The 22,077-nt window shown below is 40.3% G+C and overlaps 1 protein-coding gene across 2 annotated transcripts in view; it reads right to left on the bottom strand.

The window, feature by feature from the left end:
• The window catches only part of GABRG3 (gamma-aminobutyric acid type A receptor subunit gamma3), a 300,100-nt gene that overhangs the window by 24,184 nt on the left and 253,839 nt on the right, over positions 1 to 22,077 (bottom strand). For both annotated transcript variants that reach the window (XM_081907666.1, XM_081907665.1), the window contains exon 6: positions 4,064 to 4,201. In XM_081907666.1, the coding sequence (XP_081763792.1) occupies positions 4,064 to 4,201 (138 nt within the window). The remainder of the gene's footprint in view (positions 1 to 4,063; positions 4,202 to 22,077) is intronic.

Below are 22,077 nucleotides of genomic sequence, written 5' to 3'. Positions count from 1 at the left end.
TTGACAAATTGCACCCTTGACAAACTATAGCTCCCATGATTCTTTGGGGGAAGCCATAGCTGTTAAAGTAGTAAAAGAGGGCTTTAAATGTATGGTATGGGTGGACCCTAGGGGTAAAAAAGCGGCAAAATGGACTATAGTTTTAATTTTACAACTCAGCCAACTGCTTGGATTAGAACTTAAATGTACGTGAACACCAATTTGGACTCATCAAATGGATCTGTTAAAAAAGGTTAACCTCAAAGATGCTACTGGCACATGCTGTAGTTTTCAAATCATGCCATATAGAAAGCCCCAGAATCCCCAGAGTGTTTATCCTTTTAAGAGCATTCATGTGACAGGAGTTTTCCTAATGTGCCATCAGGACTCAGTGGGAGCCACTGTGGCTTTGAAATATGTCAGGCACATGTGTATGTAGATGAGACCAGTTAATATTCATAAAATAAATGTCTCTAGTCTAGCACATATGGCTGTCTGGTTTTGTGACAGATCTGTATGAAAGCCAATTAAGAAGTACCTTTTTTAAAAAATAATATTGCGTATATATGTATGCTTATAAACCACTTCAAGGCTTTTTGATGAGGAAGCAGTATATAAATTGTATTAATAAAATGTATGTATGTATAATATCATATAGCGTCTATTTCCTTTAGCACACAATTTCCTTTAGCAATCAGTTTCCTATGAAATTGAGATATGGAAGGAGCTAGGCCATTTTTCACAGATTATCACAAAAACCATGCAGTGATAATTCGCACAACAACATCCTGTACTTCCATTTAAATGGAAACTATTGCTTATAATAGGGGCAGTGCTTTAATGGTTCAGAATATGATGTTCCACAGTAATAGTCCAACTATGAGAAAAGCCATGTGGTCTGCAAACTTGAAAAAAGCAGGGAGGAGTAAACCAAACAAGAACTTTTTAATGTTCAAAAACTGGTTTGGGACACCAAGATGAAAAAATGAGACTCTGTGTGCCCTAAATGGTATCATTCCTACGCTTGCATTATTCAAGTGATCTTATTATTCCTTTTCTCTGCTAACTAGACATACATATATTTGGGCATGCCCCCATAAATTACATCTATAAATTCTAGTAGTTTCACACATAAAACTCTTTTGTAGAGCTGAAACGAACTAGTCATTTCATATGCATGGAAAACATTTCAGAATTCATGAATGTGAATAAATACATCCACTTGGTTTGCATAGCTGGTGGAGGAGAAGAATTCATGTTCTTCGTTGCTTTTTAAAGCTTTACTTTACAACTTTGCTCTTTGGGCATTGTCTATGATTTCTTCATGCTGGGACAAGGCTCAGCCATTTGTTTTCAATTATTTTAAAAATACATCACAGATAAGAAAAGAAACAAAGACAGTGGTCCAGCTAAAAGTAAATTTTAAATAGTAAATTGCTTTCAGAGGGACTTGGGCTGCTATAGTAGGCACAGTTTTGTGGGTTAATTCGCATATAGGCTTGAAGCTATTGGTTGCATATATTTTACCTGCATTAGAACGGATGGTTATAGCCACTAGAGATGGACAAATCAGTTAATTTAGGTTTCTCGATTTTCCTGTCTTAAATTCAATCCCTTACATTTCTGCATGCAATCACTTCTTGGGAGCAATTTCAAAGACATGTTTTAGAATGCAGTTATGGTGCTGCTCCAAAAGCTAAAAGAAAGAAAGAGGCAGCCCTCAGACCATTCTGTAAGTAAATCTCAAGCCAATGATCATGTGGCTTAATATTCAGATCAATGTTCTGATCTGTGAATGGAAGGTTTGCTCCAAACACAGAGCAAACTGGAATCTTCCTCAGCCCTACTTCAGAGGCCTCAACACATAGGGCCTGTAAGTGACTGGGAGGAGGAGAATACCCCCTGCTTTCAAAACACTAGCCTCCATCTTGATACAGACATACAGAGCTCACATTCCAGGTCAGAAACACATCCTTACATCCCGGCGTTCAAATTTCCTCACAAAATATTAGAACGCTGCTTTTATATTGGCTTCATTTGTTAATGATCACTTCAACTGAACCATATAATCACAAGATTTAGTAATATGTTAATTGCATTTTAGCGAGGAAATGGTCTTTAACCACAAAGATGCATTATTGATGTGGATGGGGAGCCCATAAATCATTGACTTGCAGATGGGTGTTTTGTTCTTTCTGTGCAATGTGTCCCAATAGGGAAAGCTTGATCTGTTTAATTTCATCTTTAAAGAATCCATCACTTCATATTAAATTAGCAGACTGTTACTGACAATGCATGGCTGTAGGACTTGCCGTGACATATTGATCCATCTAACATACTTCGGAGTCATTTATAACTTTTAGATGGTGCTTAGCTTGAATGGGATTTTCAGTCTACCAAGTGCAGCAGATATTTCATTACACAACATTAGGTTTAAGTCCTAGGAGTTATTTGCAAAGTACTTTTTGCTACCCATCAGCTTAGGCTCAGTAGCAGTCAGTGGGGCAGGGTGGGATGAGGCTGGGCTCCTCAGCAGGCTTCCCCAATGCCAGAGTTGCTTCGGGTTACCAAGAAAAGGTGGGTGCTGCTGCTGTCACCGAATTCTCAGGAGGACCCACTGATCAACCTGCTGCTAATCCGAAATATCACTACAGTCACATAGGACCTGTCCTCTTCTCAGCGATGTGCCTGGCATATGCTATTTTAATTTCCTCACTCCCGGGTGACACTACATCAAGGGTCCAGAGGGATTGTGAGAACATTTAAATGGACAGTGCCAACATCAGCATTAGACTTTTCCTTTTTTCTTTCTTTTTTGCTGATGGTGCATCATCCTGCCCCTCTTAAAGTAAGGTGTGGTAAGGGGCCAGGGGGCCAAGCTGGGAGGGTGCAGCAGTGAAGCCCACCACACTTCAATTTTATATACAAGCTCTGCCATGTATAATAAATTTCATATTAAAGCATTGTATGCATATGCTCTGAAAAAGACCTGCAGTTGAAGCATTTGTTGTTTGCATTAATGCCTTGGGAATTCCTTTGTTCGTTTGTGATATTCCCAGCTCTGCTGGGAAATCCCTTTTGAGCCTGATCGTAGCTAAACAACCCCTAAACACATCTTGTCTACAGCTCACCACATGGCTCAGCTTTGCCCTATCCTGGCCAACCTCATAAAGGCATCCTTATGCAGCTCACACACAGCACATAGAGGGCAAGCATCATAAGAACATAAAAGCATGTTGTTAGATACGTCAGCAAAGGTCTATTGGTGCGCCAACTATTGAGCTGGGATTGGATCTTGATGCAGGTGCCATGACCCTATTGTGATGCGGTCCACAGGTGTCTGGGTTCCAATGACTAGTGCTAGGAGATCTCATTAGACTGGGCTATTCAACTGGGCATGACACTGTCAGCAAGGAAATGTTTCTGTACAGCAACAGACTGTGTATGAGAATCCTAACTCTCTCCTTCAATGTGACAGATGGCCAGGGCTGTCAAGCTGACAACATAGAAACATTTGAACGGTCCTGCTGGGTCTGACCAATGTCCATTGAATCCAGGATTCTGTTCCAGCAGAAACCATCCAGATGCCTCTGGAAGCATACACATAGGACACAAAGATGGTTGCCATGCCTAGCATCTGGTTGTTGAAGGCATACTATCTCCGTAAATGGAGCTTCATTCATTGAGCTTCCAAGTTGGACAGCAGCTGATAGGTTAAACTCCCATTAATTTACCCAACTCTTAAAAAAAAAAATGCACTAAGGGCCATCACCGCAGCTTGTAGCAGTAAATTCAGTAAGTTAATCGTTTCCCGGGGAAGTATTTTCTCTTATTACGCGGCAAGGGAACCCATGACTCTGTTGGACTCTAACTCTTATCAGCCCTGGCAGTCATGGCCAATGGTCATGGATGATGGGAGTTTGAGTCCAACAATGTGTGGACTACTAAAGGCAATGGCTGCCCACTTTTCAATACTGTGCTGGTTATATTGACCCACGTTTCACATTTATTGATGTAGGAAAGGGCTGTACTGAACCCCTAAACCTTCAGACCAGAAAGTTCATTGTTATTGCATTGTACCTACCTGCAGATGTTTGCACAATATCAGAGGTATTTCTGAGACCCATGAAGTCAAACTGATAGAGTCTCCAGGATTTCTGGTCTGCAGCTTCTACTGAGTTTTTTCTCCATCTATAAATCATTTCTTCTTGAGGATAGCCATCTGTAAATTAAAAGTTTTTTATCAAATGCATGGTAAACATTCTACAATGTTAAACTTTTGCATTAGATTTGCGTCATACTTTTCATATAACTTTGGAATAATTTTTAATACCTTAGGCTGCAATCCTATGCTCCATTGAATTCAATGTGACTTACTTTTGAGTAGAGATGTATAGGATTTCGCAGATTTACAATGCAACCCAATGCATGTCTACTTGGTGATGTTTCCTCCCTTTTTAAGTGAGTATAGATATGCAGCCTTAATGGCTCTTCAACATTATTGACTATATATAACTCCAGTGCAATCAATTGTATACGACTCGAGAAATGTTGTTGTTGTTACTATTCTGGTCATGATGAATTTTTGAACCAGGTCAGCTTTAGTTTCATGTGATACCAGAGTTGCCACTGAAAATTGCTAAGATCACTTGGGATGCTTTTGAACTTCTCAACCAAATTTGTCTCCATATTTTTGATTTCTAAATCACCTGGTCTGGTCTCTCAAGTAAGTGAAACCAGTGTATAGACCAGACTTCTTCAACCTCGGCCCTCTAGATGTTTTTGGCCTACAACTCCCATGATCCCTAGCTAGCAGGACCAGTGGTCAGAGATGATGGAAATTGTAGTCTCAAACATCTGGAGATTGAGGAAGCCTGGTATAGACATTCATTCATTCATTCATTCATTCATTCATTTGTTGGCTTGTTTGTTTATACCAGGCATCCCCAAACTTGGCCCTCCATATGTTTTGGGACTACAATCCCCACCATCCCTGACCCCTGGTCCTCTTAGCTAGGGATGATGGGACTTGTAGTCCCAAAACATCTAGAAGGCCGAGTCTGGGGATGCCTGGTTTATACATACCCTACCTCAAGGCAGCTTACAGGTTCTAATTTATACAGAGCCCTGTGTGTGCATAGTTACATGCCGGTGGGGTGGAACTGCAATGCTGCTTTCCTAAAATGGGTTTACCAGGGTGGAGAGGGGGAAGTAGCGGGGAGGTTGGTGTGGTTCAGGTGCAGTGGTGGAGCTCTGCCTCTATTTTCATTTTAATATATATATAGAACATATAACACATAAAATATATAAAAATATCAAAGCAGTTCACAATAATATCTATGTATAATTTTAAAAACACATTAAAAAGTACAATCAGAGACCATCAGATAACAGTTGCTGTTTCATAGCAAATCACCATCATTCCACTAAAACTTACGGATATATAATATTTAAAGTTCTAAAGTGTTTGTTCCAACACACTAGCCTTCTGGAAAATAAATAAAATGGTGGTGGTGGTGGTGATGATATTATCCTTCTTTTCAGCACAATTATTCATTACCACATTCTAATGAATTCTTTCTTCCTTTAATCCATTGTCTCAAGTAACATTACAGCATGAAAGATGTCAACAACATGTTAATCTGTGATCTCTTTAAATCTACAAGTGTTTTTGGAGTGCAGCATTCATTTATTTTCAATCAGTGTTCCAGAGTCACAGTTATCACAGATTTTCTTTTTTTTCAAGTGAATGAAAACTGTTTATAGTTTCACAGTTTACTGATTGGCAAGACGGCCGAGATGAGAATTTACTGTTCATGGTTAAGCAAGGATTCATGGTTAAGCAAGAATTAATCTTTAACGTGTCCACAACTTCTAGAAGAGTGAGTGATTTTAGGGCTCAAAGTTGTTTTCATTTTCAGTGGAAAATTGCATCTTTCTCTTGCCATTAATGGTTTGGCCTGGTCCGTCCTTCACTGGTCCCTAAATGATCACCTGTAGGAGTCTGTGGGCTCACAGTTCAGTGGCAATCGGGTGGACAAACCCATTTTATGAAACAGCATTCCCAAGATTGTGACTGCTTGGAAAATGAAACTCCAGGTTTTGCAAATAGGAAACAGTGTAGAGCCATCCATACACACAAAGTCACAAGACTGTTTTTATGTAGTCGGTTGTATGAGGGGTGGCAGAACTGAGCCCTTATCTGGTTTCCTTTTGGCAACACACAACGGTCCCATTTTCTGCCTTCCACCCAAGCCACGGTCCAGAGCCTGCCATTATCTCTTGTGGGATATCATCCTTAGTATTGGCATTAAGCTATTTGATGAGCACACCTCCTCTCTCCCATCGGCTCGAATGGACAGAAGCAGTAGTAGCCAGAACCCAGTCTCTGAGAGAAAAAGACTAGATGGCTCTGGCACATAATGTTCCTTCTACTTTCTGGAGGCTTCCCATTATTTCCAGGGTGGAATCTACACACACAAAAAACACTTAAAAATGCTTAAAAAAATTAAAGTTTTGAAAAACACCTTGAATTTTGCATAGCTCAATGTCACCATCTAGTGCCACGTTTGTATATTGCACTTGACAACACATTTAAAATGTTTTATTTGCAGCTGTGTAGCTGAGTCATAGGGTTTCATGCATATCTTTAGCCCTGGAAAGAACTGGGCTCCTAGGGTGAAGGAAGCAGTTACCTAACCCTACCAGCATTGAGCCAGTCTTTGAGCTACTCCAAGGTCGTCAGTTTGCTGTGAAGTTCACAGGTGCCATCCATCCTTAAACTCCATGTAGGTAGTTACATGCCACCAGAAACAGAGGATACAGACTGCTTATTTGTACAAAAAGATGGAAATGTAGAGATAATTACTATAATGTAAATTGAATATAGCACATCTCACCATGATGCAGAAGATAGCCACCTAGTGACTGGTGTGCTTATTCATTCCAGATGCTAACCACTAATGGTCCCTTCACGGCCCTACTTATCTTTAACTGCACTTTGTCCAGACAACTGTCCAACAGAGGATCCATTCAAACAGGATTGCCCTTACAGAGAAGGACACATTCCCACCCTGAATCCATGGCAGGTCATTAGCAGATCCTGTCCTGGCACCTCAATATTTTACATAGGCACATAAGAAGCTGCACTCAAGACTCATCAGGGATTGAACCTGGGACCCTTTGCACCCAAGGCAAATGCTTTACCACTGAGCTACAGCCCTTCCTCTGAATATTTTGTACAGTTCACAAAGAAGCAAGGGATGCTTTTGTGAAGGGCTGGGACATTCTTCTTTACCTTGCTGTTTCATTGTGGCTTGTTATTACCATGCATAATGAAAGATAGCATTTCCCCTCCGCCAAGTACTTGCCCATTGGGCATTACCCTGACGATATGCATAATTACCCTTCCTACTATATCCATAATTCAGCACCATCCAGTCCAAAAACAATTATATGCACATGAGCACCAGGTGTAATGGAGACAAGACCATTTCCACTCAGTTGAAATTAAATGTTCTGTTAAATATTATTCACCTTCCTTTGAGTGTGAGAGGGCTGCGCAGGCATGCTGGGTAAACAACACACAGCAAAACCCTGGCAATATTTCTGCCTTGTTCACAATCAAAGGCTGCGCTGAGGAGCTCCTGCCAACTGCGGAAGGCTTGCTGGGTTCATGGATTTCATGTATTTATTTGCAATCATTTTTGATATCTTGCTGGCAAATGATAGAGATCTCAACTTTTCTGCAGTAAGTATAAAGCCGTTTGTGTGGTGGGTGGCCAGTCAAAATGTTAATGAGAGAAAATCCTGCCATTCTTCCACTGCCATGTTTTCCATCTACTTGATCGACTCCTTCGTGGAGCTAATTCATACGTTACTACCCCACATGAAGCCTGCTGAAAAATTATTCTCTGTGGCAGTGCCACACAATGGGCATGTAATATTGTCTATTCACCACACATTCCACATTCCCCACTTTTTCTAGGGTTATTTAAGTTTAAGAGGCTTAAGAAAATCCACAGGTGGAAAATGCCTGAATAAGAACCCACTAAAATGTCACAAAAATGGTTGTATGCCTTTGAGTTGTTCAGAACTCTTCCACTCAAGCTGCAGATAGCACGGGATTGGCGAAAGATGAGGATTCTTTTTGTTGTTAAAATCATAGGCTGGGTGTTGTAGTCACAAGATTAAGGACTTATCCACCCTTTTGTTTGCCCCACTGCTTTCCCCCAGGGAAACCCGATCTTTAACACTGAACAGGGGTACCATCTTCTCAAGTTGACTGAGGGGGCCTGACGCAACTTCTTGACATTGCATGCGCAGCATTGTGAGGAGCAAGGGGGCATTGCTGAATGCTCTCTGAACATTGAGAGGGCCCGACCCCTAAAAAAATATATGCTGGGGGGGGGGGCTTGGCTCCTAGAAGCTGGCTCATATAGCACTGAATCAGAACAAACAGCAATTGGGGTTGCCGTTTGTTCCAATTTAGAGCTAGCAAGCAGGTTTTCCAGGAGACAGTGGCAGGGCAAAGACAAAAATGCTTCAACCCTTGCCCAGAAAGTGGGCTAAGTGGGAAAACCACTTCGACTCATGCTTTCTAAGCCCCAGTCATGCAGAGGTATGGACAATCCTCTAACTTATGGACTTAGTTCCAAGATAGAGATTAGAAGCTGAATAAGTCAGTCCCAACAAAGCACTGCCTGTTGCTCAGCTGTTAATTCATAGAGCCACTGTCCATAAAAGAAGATGGCAAACTTATCAGTTAATTAATCAGCACTCTCCAACCCTCCCACCCACAAACCCATCCTAACCCAACTCAGTCGCTAACATTTTAAAATTCAGAACCGGGCAATGGCTCTATTAGGATCTACAAACATATGAGTCAATTAAGGTATCCTGGAAAACAGTCTTTAAGGTATCCTGCACCTAAAACCATTTATTAATTTTAATCCATTCAAGTATTTGTATACTGTTCCTCATTTTTTAAAAAAATGAGTAAATCACAAAGCAGTTTCTAAAAAGCCAACAGGAAAATTAAGCAATATAATAACAAAGGACAACATTTAAACATTTGAAACAAAACAAGGACAAAAGATTTAAAAAATATTTTTAAAAGATAAAAAATGAATTGAAGAGGGTGTCCAGCAATTGCTGTAGATAGAGGAATTTGTCTGGCTTTCGAGAACCAAGGGAAATTATTTAACCAATGAGGAACAGTGAGTCGTAGCTTTATATATATTAAAATGTCACTATAGAATTATGTATAAACTTTTATGATTTAGAAAGTACAGGAACAGTAGCCTTATAGCAGCAAAAGAGCTATTAAGTATAAAATACAATTTTTGTATTATTTTTTTATTACAAATTTCCCCTGAGATTAACCTGCTGCAAATAGCTGCACAATTTTCAAGGAAACACAGATATTTATCCCATCCCCTTTTCTTCCCTTCCATTACAGTAAAAATTGAGGTCATGCCTTCAGCACACCTCCCTCAGCTTCTTTCAGTGTATTTCAGTCAATATATTTTAAAGAAATTTAATGTCCTTTGCCCTCGCATTGAAACATTTTCGATGGAAACTAAAGCTTTTATGCAGAAGTAGAGGACTGATTTTGACTATATAGCTTCGTGAAGTGAAGTGATAATCTCTTGACTTCTCTTTCTCCTGTAGAGGACGATAAAATGGATGAAGTCAAGAAATTATATAGATTCCACTGCCACCCCCAAACAAATCAGCAGCACAGGAGCTGAAAAAAAAACATCTGGGGTTGTGGCAAAAATAAAAATTAAATTTCAAACAAAAAAATAATAGAATATGGCATTCTTCAGGCTTAGTCCAATGAATGTTCCTTGCTACTCAATGTCATTGCAATCAATGGGACCTAAACATCCGGTTCCACATTTTTCAGCGGGGCTGTGTTCAGGTCTACCAGGAAAACATTCAAATCCATTGTGATCAGTCAACATTGGAATGCGTTGGAAATCATCTGTTGGTCAGCAGCTCATTCATGACTAAATTCCATTGCAGTCAATTGTCCCAATGCCTTTGAATGCCCACTTTTGCCCCACTAATTTGATGAGGCCATGATCAGGTCAAACGAGTGGCGTCTACTTGAGGGTCTTGCACACTCACCATGTTTCAATGGTGCCTGAAGTTGTTGGCTAGAATTGGCTAGTATACTAGGGTTACTAGACGCCCCCATTTCCCGGGGACAGTCCCCGGATTTACAAATCAGTCCATTGAAGTTGAAAAGTGTCCCCGGATTCATTGAAAAAAATCTGGTAACCTTATAGTATACACTTGGGACATATTTATGCCAGAGTCTGGGGATACACCAGAAAACCTATTTTGAAAGAAAAACATTGGAAAGTGTGTTCAAAGAGAGCGATTGGAAACTTGGCATGGAAAGGGAATTGGTGTCGAGACTTAAGGGACAGCAAAGTACAGCTTTTAGGACTTTTGGATGCAGTTCGTTTCCCGCAGGAGCAATGTTCACTTAGCTTTGAGTCCCCAAAGCTGCCTCGGGAGCATAAATTTAGCTATCTTTAAGACTTCACTGTCACAAACATAAGCTTGCAAGTATGGAAGATGGGTTGCAAGATCAATTGCTGTAGCCTTGTGGTTGGCAATAGAGCAGGTATTTCTACAAAAGCTGTCACTGTCCTACTCCTTTTTGAGATGGGGGGGGGGATAGCTGGGTTATAAATTGCTCTTTGTTAGCAGCTGATGTTCCAGGCAGCGCGAACATTTCCTTAGCCAATTTGCTAAAGATCTTAGAGAAAGAGATGCATACTCGCCCACACCATCAACCCCTAACTTTCGCTAGAAAAGTTATCTGCCTTTGTAACTATGCAAATGAAGGCAGACTTTGCAACTGCTCTGATTTAATTATGGTAGCTTAGCTACCGAGTTAGGCTCTTCAGAAATTTTATCCAGTCCATGACAAATAAATTAGACTGCTTTTCCCAGTTTAAAAAACATGTACCCACCAACTGGTACCAGAGGTTTTTAATCTGCAAGTAAGTCATTAAAAAGCAGGAATGTGCTTAAGAGGTGCTTACATTTAAATTGGTGAGATGTTAAAAAAAATGGGTAATCAGGGCACTTTTATATTGCCATCAAAATGAATAAGGGATGCATAGCATTCTGGATTGCAATCTAGGCAAACACAATGGGATGTGTGGAATATAACAGGGAAACTGGACTTCATTCCATATCTACATCCTTTCTTCATTACTGCTCTCTTATAATATCACTTCATCTTGGTATGCGACTCATTTTTTTCTGTTGGTCTATTTAATTTTTTTAACGGATCATGTATATTGTATTGCATTATGATATATTAAATATTAACATTCTATTAATGATATTAATAATATTTTATCAATGTTTAATTTTTCTTTTAATTATCACCTTTCCCCCTATGTTTTTAGGTGTTTCTGTTTTAGCCTTAAGCCACTTTGAGTCAGGGGGAAAGGCAGGAAATGAATGAATGACTATTATAAAACAACAAACCTCTTTGCTGATCATTTTTCTAATTCAGGGATGGAGAACCTGGTCTATCAAGGAGCAAGACCATAGCTTAGGGACAGAGAATCTTTAGATTCTGACTTCTGATATTTTGTAGTTGCATGGAGATGTAGAAAGCTTTTTTCCTGTGCTGCTCCTCTGAGATTTTGATTTATTGATTGTTTTAATATTGCTTATATATGACTCGCAAGGTGCCTCAAGGGCCATGCTTAGAGCTGAAAAGGTAGGATAGAAATGGCTGTATAAACAAACAAGCTAGCTATATGTGGATGAGGAGCACAGGGTGGTTCTAGATGGCATTTGGACTCTAGATGGCATTTGGACTTTTTAGTTTAGAGAAAATGCGAACAGGTAAAAACATGATAAAACAAGATAAAAGTCTATAAAATCATGCATGGTATGTAGAAAGTGGGTAGAGAAAAGTTTCTCTCTTATAACATTAGAACATGTGAACAACATGCAATAAAATTGAACTTTGGGAAATTCAGGACAGACAATAGAAAGTTATCTTTCAAGCATCGCATATGGAACTCGCTCCTGTATGAGGCAGTGATGGCCACCAATTTGGATGGCTTTAAAAGAGGACTAAAGAAATTCATGGAGTATAAGGCTACGTCATGATGGAGGATAATTGGAGGATAATTCAAATGGCAATTCCCAGGTGTCAAAAAAGGCTATTTATGTATGCCACTACTGCGGCCCTTGTTTTGTTAGCCTCAAAACGGAAAATGAGTGATGTCCCAACTAAAGAAGAATAGCAACTTAAATTGATAGAACACGCGCAGCTGGCAGACTTAACTTATAGAGTAAGAGAACAAGGAGAACATACGTTTAAAGAAGATTGGAAAATGTTGAATGAATATATGGGTGAAAATTGTGTACATTTTGATGGATGTAAAAATGGAATACTGAATAGTCTAAAGTAAAGGTAAAGGGACCCCTGACCATTAGGTCCAGTCATGACCGACTCTGGGGTTGCGGTGCTCATCTCGCTTTATTGGCCGAGGGAGCCGGCGTACAGCTTCCGGGTCATGTGGCCAGCATGATTAAGCCACTTCTGGCGAACCAGAGCAGCGCACGGAAACGTTGTTTACCTTCCTCCTGGACATGCTTTCGAACTGCTAGGTTGGCAGGGGCTGGGACCAAGCAATGGGAGCTCACCCCATTGCAGGGATTCGAACCACCGACCTTCTGATTGGCAAGTCCTACTACTGAATGGTCTAGTTTGTGTAAAATATCCAGGGATCTATGGCATGCAAATTGAACCATGGGAGGGGGAGGAGGAGGAGGAGAAGAGGAGGAGTTTGGATTTGATATCCCGCTTTATCACTACCCGAAGGAGTCTCAAAGCGGCTAACATTCTCCTTTCCCTTCCTCCTCCACAACAAACACTCTGTGAGGTGAGACTTCAGAGAAGTGTGACTAGCCCAAGGTCACCCAGCAGCTGCATGTGGAGGAGCGGAGACACGAACCCAGTTCACCAGATTACGAGTCCACCGCTCTTAACCACGACACCAGAAGAAGGGAAGTCATTGATCTTTTAAGGTTGTTCAAATGAATATTCTAAAATGTAAACCAGAAAAACTTAATAAAAATTAGACATAATATGGCACCCTGGGACAGGGCAAAATTGGCCCCTCCCAAATAGATCTTCTCAGTTTTGCTCTCCTTGGATTGCCACCCTGTGCTGGGGAACCTGCAGCACCACTCTAAATCTAGCACTGGCTATCTGGATGCCACTGTGAGAACAGGATCCCGATCTAGCAGGCTATTCTTGTGTTCTTATAACTAAAGCAGAGTTCCTGGCCGGTCTTTTTCCATTAATTTTTTTATTAAGAAGATTTTTTTTTTAAGTGAAACACTTAATGCTGCAATTAAAAAACCCATCAAGCAGTTTCAGATGCTGAAATTATTACGCTCTCCACATTTTGAGATAGTAGCAGCTATTGTTTAATATAGCTCTTCTGCCTTCCTTTGACTTCTGTTCGTTTGTGCTGGTACTTGTTAGCTAATTAACGGTAAATTGACGACAACAACAAACACCATATGACAAATTTGTTCCTACAGAGGGGAATGCAATGTAGCCTTGATGAAGTGGAATGGATAATTATTATTATTATTATTTTGGTAATGCTAGAAAAAAATATTTGAGGTGTCTCAAAAACATAGACTACATCATTGACCCTTCATTGTTTCAGCAGGAAAACTGTTCTCAGGAGACTGTGAGACTGCAGGTTTGATTAGGAGCAGGAAAGGGGAGGAGCACTTAACCTTTCCCCCTTATGCTACTTTGCTAATCAAAATGGCTGTCAGCAAGCTGCTTTTAAACTATGGAAGATTTGAGTACCTTTATCATTTATCATATAGATAGGAAAGAAGTTGAGGGTAGGAAACCACCGGACAAAATGGCCAAGCAGCCCTCCTCCCACTCCTTCACTGATCTGATTTGTATCCTCCGACAACTACTTTTCATATTTAAACTGAACAAAAACCAAGCAACAATCAGTAGACTGTTTCACATGTCTTTTGTGTCTTTTACTTTTGAAAGCTGTACTTTTCTCCATGCTTGTGCTTGGATTATTCACCTATGAGCTCCCATGCTTTTTACCACCAGATTCTAGTTCAAACTCTCACATTCCCCCCCCCCCTTTTATGGCCCAGACTTGATTATGAAAACTCACTTTCCCACCCTCACATATGGAGGGAGAAATATGTCGATTTTGGACCTCCAAGTTTGTCATTTCCCCCAATCTTAACTTCAGTTATCTGCATTGCCTTTAAAAAAAAATAAATCCGAAAATTCATCAGCATTTTAATATAAATTCATCATAATAAATTTATGATACACTAAATTTATTCTAAGCACCCTTCCAAGTCTACAATTCTATGATTCCAAACTTATTTTTGTATGCAGTTTTGACTAATGAAAGTTATTTCCCCATATAGTTTGTTATTCATTAATATATGCATTTATGTGCAAACTGCATTGAGAACTCCATTGCATTGCACAATTCAGAGAAGTTTGAATTTCAGAGGGTGGCTGTGTTTCACTTTATTTTATATGGTAGATTTGTATTTAAATTTGAACTGCACCTCTCCCCCATCCCTACCACATGCCAGTTGCCAGTCCATTTATCCCTCCGCATGACTCTTGCAAAAACAGAATTCTGCAAACAACTCTCTCTACCTCGTTTCCATCCAAGCTATTTCTAGCTTGAAAAGACAAGAGAAGGAAGACAAGGAAGAACTCTCATCCTCTTCTCCCTCCGGCCTTCTCTCACTCCATCTCCTCTTGCTTTCTCAAGCTATTTCCAAGCCCGGAATTGCAAAGGATGGGTCACTAGAGAGGCAGATAAAGAAGAGAATTCTCATCCTCTCACATCGTTCTGTTCTGTCATCTCTTGCCTTACCCAGAAAGTCGGGAAGAAAAGAGTGAAGAGGAATTGGGGGGGGATCAAAATGGCAGCGACAGCCAAGAGGGACTGGAGGCAAGTGGCATATGGAAAACAACCCTCAAATGTACTTTATGTTTCTGAGTTTGGCACCACATCTGCAAAGAGAATGATAGAGAGGTGGGGGCAGAGGGGCACATGGAAGAAATCATGCTGTGCTTCACGTGAACATGCACTTTCATCCCCTCTGTCTGGAAAACAGCAACAAAGGCAGAATTAAGACAGTCCTGCCTTCTCTTCATCCCCAGCAGACCTATCTTTTGATCCCCTGACCATGAAACATTCTATGAAGGGATGGGAGACAAACGGTGACTTGACCAGCCAGAAGACCTCTGGGGGAAACATCATTCTTACTCATAGATGTGATATGAGTCTCACTGTGCAACTCTGATGTTTTGAGGTAGCTTTATTTTGGAACCCTGGCGGCTGATGGAAAATTCTATGTATGTTATTATTATTTTAAAATGATAGTTTTAAAAACGGCCTTAATAAAGATTAAAAGTGTGGATGTTAATAACCCTGCAAAGAGGTGTGAAAACCAGCTTGACTAATCAAGAGCATTTTAAGAAAGGTGGCCTTGGTGACTGACAGACATCTATTTAAGACAGCAGGGAATTCATTGCCGGAGAAATGTGCTGCAACAAAATTGAGGTTACAGTCACATTGCAAGTTCAAAAATAAATTTCAAGATCAATGACTCCTTTGCAGACAAAGATGTGAGATATATTTTTTGAGAAAGGCAGTATAATGAAGACAGTGTTGATACTAGCCACTATCTCTGCTCTTAACACATGGCTGTGCGGAATTTAATCCACCTTAATAAATATTCTTGGAAGGTTTGTTGCAAGTAATTTATTGACCGAAGATGACTTTAGAAGAGTATTAACACAAATTATGGCTAAATAGCCAAATGCCAAAATTGTCACACACACACACACACACACACACACGGCTTAAATTTGGTTAGAAGAAAAAGACTCATCAGATATATGGCAATCCTATTCTTCTAAACAGTATTTCCTAAAATCAATTTAACTTTTCTATTCATAATCTTCATGTATGTTGATTACCCCATAGTCCACTTAGACCATGCTCAGTTTAAAAAATGACAATTGCACTGGGGAAAATGGAGAAAACTCAGACAATTTTAGGACTTAAATGCTATGCCCATCCCATACAGAATATACAAAGTTTCCCTATGATAATTGCTGCTGGATAGAGTGACATCCCTTCTCTTTGTCCCATCGCTTCTCCTCCAACCTCCCTCTACTGGGGCCTCCTTAGTGCTAGAAGAGAGCTTACCTGTAGCCCTATAGGTCAGCCTTTCTCAACACTGGGTCCCTAGATGTTGTTGGACTACAGCTCCCATCATCCCCAACCACTGCCCATGCTGGATAGGAATGATGGGAGTTGTAGTCCAACAACATCTAGGGACCCAAGGTTGAGAAAGACTGCTCTAGATTATGTTGGACAATAACTGCCATCATCCCTGACCACTGTCCATGGTGGCTAGGGCTGTTAGAAGTTGGCGTCCAGCACCACCTTCTGGAGCATTTCTGGGATGGACCTAGCACATTTTGCTTTATGGATGGTTTCAGGGCTAGTCTACAAACGGCATATGAATGGGCATACTGGAATGTCCCTCGGCCACATATTTCCAAGGCTCTGGAATAGCAAAGGCTACAAAGCAGGGCAGATAACATTTGAGGATAGGCTGCGCTAGGCCTCATTTACTATGTTCAGAGGCTTTCTCATGGCAAGGGATGGAGCGATATCAATGTCCTCTTAATATGCCATCTGTCCTGGACACGAAAGGCTAGGGTGTAGCTAGGGTGGCCATGTGTCTTACTTCAGAGGACAGACCTCTTCCAAAGAAATTTCAGGTTCAGGATGTATCTCAGACTCTCCTGCAATGGAATGCATCAACACCCAAGTCTTGCAAAAATAGTATTGGTTTCCCTTCATTCTCAACCTGTCCCTTTCCCCTTAACACCTTGGTTAGTTTTTCTTTAACTGTGCAATTGCTGAAGACAATAATAACTTCCTGGGGAAGAGCATTTTCTTTTGGGCAGAGACCCAGGCTCCTAGGAGCCTTTTCAATGCTCATCTGGGCTGTCTCCACATATGGCACCAAGTTTTTCCACCCTTCCAATCGAAAATTGATCAGGCTCTCTGCCTAGCCTGGTCAATTAAACCACAGACGCGGATCCTCTGGTGCCTAGTCAGCCAACTTTAGGAGTAAGTATCTCAAACTAAATCCTTTATTTGTTCAGTGTGATAAATTCCAGTTTCCGGCATTTCTGATTTTGTCTTCTCTGTGAGTTGACCAAAGTGGTTATTTTATCATCTAATGCTTGGAAGCTATCCTGCCCTCCCCCAATGATTTTTTTAAAAAAGTTCTGCATATAAATTAGCTATCTGAATAGAGATGGCTTCCATGTGATCTGATGATAAACCGTCACCCTTTCCACCTTTTGCCGCTCACCTTTTCCACCAAAAAATATCACAATTTTAAAGGTTAAGTAGGTGCAAGGAGCTGATTATTGTTTGAGGGAGGACAGAACGTCTGACACCCTGTTATCCAGATAATCACATGCATGTGCCCCCATATTTTAAAATGGAAGTTAAGACAGCTGTGATTCAAAAAGTAGTTCCTGGATGGCATGAATATGTGTGTTTAAGAATCTGTTACATTGCTTCTCTTGCTACATCTTATGACTAGGAAGGGAATATGCATGTATATTTGCACAGCTTGTCTACAAACCAGGGCTGGCTTTGGTTTTAGGAGGACAATGAGACCAGCTGAGATCTAATCTAAGAGGCTGGGAATGTTAGAAATGAGAAGACTCTGATTGCTTCTGACACTCACTATCTGATAAGAGAGACTAATGCTGCTGCTTCTGCAGATGATTCAAAGCCAAGGAATTTTTAAAGCTGGCTAAGCCTCAGACCTGAGATAGGAGTTTGCCAAATTAAAAAAGCACATGCTCTTTATCACTTTAGACGACTGTGAAATAGGTAAGTTACTCATAAACTGCCCAAGTCTTCTGGTACCCAAAGAATATGCATGTTTACTTGTATGTACATCCCAGTGTATACAATGGGACCTACTTCCATGTGAAGTTCCATAGCTCACAGTTGGGTGGCTTTCAAAGTGTGGCTTTAATTGTGCATTTTTTCTATTATTTCTTCATATTGCCATAGAGCTCCGATGACCTTTTATCTAGAACAGAGAGAGTTTCTAATACCGTGCCCTTCAAATATATCCAGTATATGGAAACAAGTTTCCATGCGTGATGACTCTTTTTATTTAAATAAAGTTTTATAGCCCACCTTTCTTCTGTCACAGGGAAGGTTCCAAGGTGCTTTTCCATCCAGGAACAGACCAGCAAAGAGGCAGGAAAGAGAGACAAAACTTACTTGGAACTCACTTCACCATGAAGGCTTTAAAACAGGCATAGACAAACTCTGGCCCTCCAGATTTGGGACTACGATTCCCATCATCCCTGACCACTGGTCCTGTTAGCTAGGGGTGATGGGAATTGTAGTCCCAAACATCTAGAGGGCCAGAGTTTGCCTATGCCTGCTTTAAAACCTTAATTTCTCTAAACAATATACAGCCATTTATCTTCAATGGGAATGCAACTTTATTGTACACTTATTCTATTTGATTGATATTGCTACATTTTACTTATGGTTTATTTTATAATAATTTAACTTTTCCTACAGTTTATATTATCAAATGGAATTCTTTGGATTGCCATATTATGTTTGAAAGTGATCTAGCATTTGAGCGCTATCATCATGATGTATTGATTTGCATTTTCTGTTGTGTTGTGAGCCATTTTAAACATATTTCTATGGAAAAGCAGCCTACAGATGGAATTAATAAACAAACAAAGCTGCACTTAAAGTACCACATAGCCAGTCTAACATCTGACAGATTTAACAATAGACAACCATACTTGATACAGTCCCACATTTGCCACTGAGTTTGAAATTCTTAAGTATGATATGATTGAATTTATTTTTTGTGACTTATGCTGTATTGTAAAGAATAATTGGATTAATTATGCCCATTGTTTTTGTCCAAAGGTCCTGAAAAAAGAGTGTTTTACTCCAAATAGGGTTGAGATACAATAAAATATTTTGCATTCATTTGCAGGCTGAAAACAACAAGAGTGAATCCCCATTTCATTAGGTGGATTGATCTCCATTCCAAACATGAGACAAATAAGAGAACAGCTGCAAATTCTGCTCCTATTTCCATTCTTCTCAGAATTCTCTGACATCCCTATTTGACACATGGACAAGTGTTTGTGTGAAATAGTATACACTTGTTGATTTGCACAGCTCACCTGTCTGAGTATACAGGTTCAGAGATTGCACATTCACTGAATTCCATGTATGAACACTCCTAATTTATATAACTTTTGAACATAGCTGTCACCTTACAGATTTGAAAATAAGGGACCAGCAGCCTCGAAAATAAGGGATCAGCAGCCAAAATAAGGGATTTTCAGAGCACAGGTATGTTCGACTTCTGAGCCCCTCCATGCCAAAGGCAGAAAGTCCAGCCAGCAGCCAAACGAAGCCTCAAGTGGTGGTTCCCACAGTGCAGCAACCCAGCAAAAGGGATGCAGTAAAGAAAACCACTGTCGCCTCTCCGCTGGGAAGCACTGAGCAAAGGCGAGTCCCCAGACAATGCAGCCAATTTGATCGGCACAAGACATGCAAGCTCCACCCCCAGTCGTTCTTAGACTTCTTATTGGGTGAGCAACGCAGCCAAGCAACACAGTTGGCGCCTCCCTCCTCCCTGGCCGGCAGGGAGGGAGGGAGAGGAGCTGCTTCCTTTGAAACCCGGGAAATTTAAGGGGCATAATCAATAAGGGACAGCAGCGGGACACGGTACTGGGATAAGGGAGTTTCCCGCCAAATAAGGGACGGTTGACAGCTATGCTTTTGAAGTCCTGCAAGGCAGACTCAAATCAGGTGTAATATTTTTCCCACATGAATTCCTTTCTATGTGAAAAATCACTTCTGTGAATATTTATATACAAGTTCCTCAAAAGTAAAGGTAGCATTCCTCTAGCATTAGGAAGAGCCTTTCAAATCTGCATTAGTAAACGAAACTGTTTCTGTTCTGAGCCAAAATCGCCAACACAACCACCATCATAAGTACAAAAAGGTGTATCAAAGTATATCTAAAAACTTTTCAAACTGTGCTTCATTGCAAAATTGCCACCGTAAAATATCCTCTGCAGCTTTAAAATGTCAAGACATTTCCTAATCCTCTAATAAAGAAGTCTCATGCTCTGGAAATTAATCCTTTTATTAGCCAAGTGGCAGAGCACATACTTTGGGGGGTGGCAACTAGACCACCCTCCTTGCAAGGTTTGCCGGAGAAAATGAGGTGCAATTTTGTTATGCTGTCATGTGAAAGAGCAGTTCCAAGCGACACAGCAAAAAGGACACGGCAAAAGCAAACTGCTTCCCACACAGCTGGTCAGTTGGAATTATTATTACAGAAATTTCATAAATATGAGGGACTGAGTTTAAAATCTCAGGAATAATGGGCAAGCTTTCTGGTTAGAGACTTCTTCTTCTTCTTCTTCTTCTTCTTCTTCTTCTTCTTCTTCTTCTTCTTCTTCTTCTTATTATTATTATTATTATTAATATACCCGGAGGTTTCAGGGCGGTACACAGAACAAAATCAAAATATAAAACCACAGAATATATAATCAAAATAAAATCAACAAGCCAATAACCCCCCCCCCATAGTGGCAATGTCACGATGAATGCATAGAAAGCAATTTCCTCTGTGGACAGTTGACTTTATAAATATTACCTACATGACCTTCCTGGAATTATAAGGTTTTGAGAAGTGCTGGAAGGAGGCCACTTAAATAGGCTGACCTGACCTAGCAATTGCCATATTCAGCTATATTCAGCTGTACTGTATAGAAATCATCTCGCTAAAGTGGGAGGCCTTCGTTTTTGCCATCTGATGGAGCGGAAACATGGCCTGCCAAGCAAAATTATGGATTGTGTTCTTCTGAATCCAGCCCCCTGCCCCCGGCTTATTTATTTATTTTCCGACCATTCTTCAAAACTGTTTAATTTTTTTTTTTAAAAAATCACTAGTTTTCCTGCCTTTAATTCACAAGTCACTGATAAAGGACAAGAGGCAATTCATTTCTATGTCACACACCTTGGAATCTGCTGTCTGTGTTCATCTTTTTCCTTGTGGGAGAGAGGAAATCTCTTTGTAGAACTGCAGAATTGGAGGGGTTTGTTTTACTACAAATAAAAATGCTTTTGCCAGTCATTGGGAATATAGCAGTTAGCCAGCTTCAACCTGGTTTCTGTCTTTATTAGACCACTTAACTGGTCTAATCTGACTCAGCCAACTATTGACTATCTGACCATTAGGTGCCCTGGAACCCCTGCTTTAATTTCAAACAAACAAACAAACAAACAAACAAACAAACAAACAAACAAACAAACAAACATCCAAGTTCCTAACTCTTGTGGGATCAGAAATATTAGACAAAATGTGTAGATGCTATTCTTCAGTTCTGTTCATTAACAGCCTGAGTTGGAGGATTCTACAGAATATCATGTGGGGAACAGGACGCAAGACTAGATGGATCTTCTGATCCAGCAAGGGCCTTCTTTCTATAATATTTTTATTTTATTTTCCCCACTACATACATACAGAGATAGGTAAAACACAACATAATATCTCAGCACATCCATTCAGAGTTACATTTGCCATACTGTCCCCAAATCTAAGCCAAAGTGTCTTTCAATAAATCACCATGTGCGTTTATGCTGGTGTTGTGACCTACTGATATGGCTAAGGAAACAGAGACAGTTACGCCAAATGTGTCCTTGTGTCTTCACTTGTCCTATTAAAAAGCTAAAAGCTAAAGAAAGCTACCAAATCTTTACATACCATCTATTTAAACTTAAGCCTATTCTATCCCCTCCGCGCCACCGCCCATGCTTAGTTTTCAACTGACAAGCAACCACCATCAGAAATGTTATTTAATCTTTGGAATGCAAGATAGAATTCGAACCATCAAAAACTGATAATAAAGCCAGTTGTGGA

This window comes from Podarcis melisellensis, assembly GCF_964234715.1.
Source record: "Podarcis melisellensis genome assembly, chromosome: 4".
Taxonomy (NCBI): domain Eukaryota; kingdom Metazoa; phylum Chordata; class Lepidosauria; order Squamata; family Lacertidae; genus Podarcis; species Podarcis melisellensis.
The sequence above is the reverse complement of the archived record's forward strand: the minus strand, read 5'-3'. Positions and strand labels throughout refer to the sequence as shown.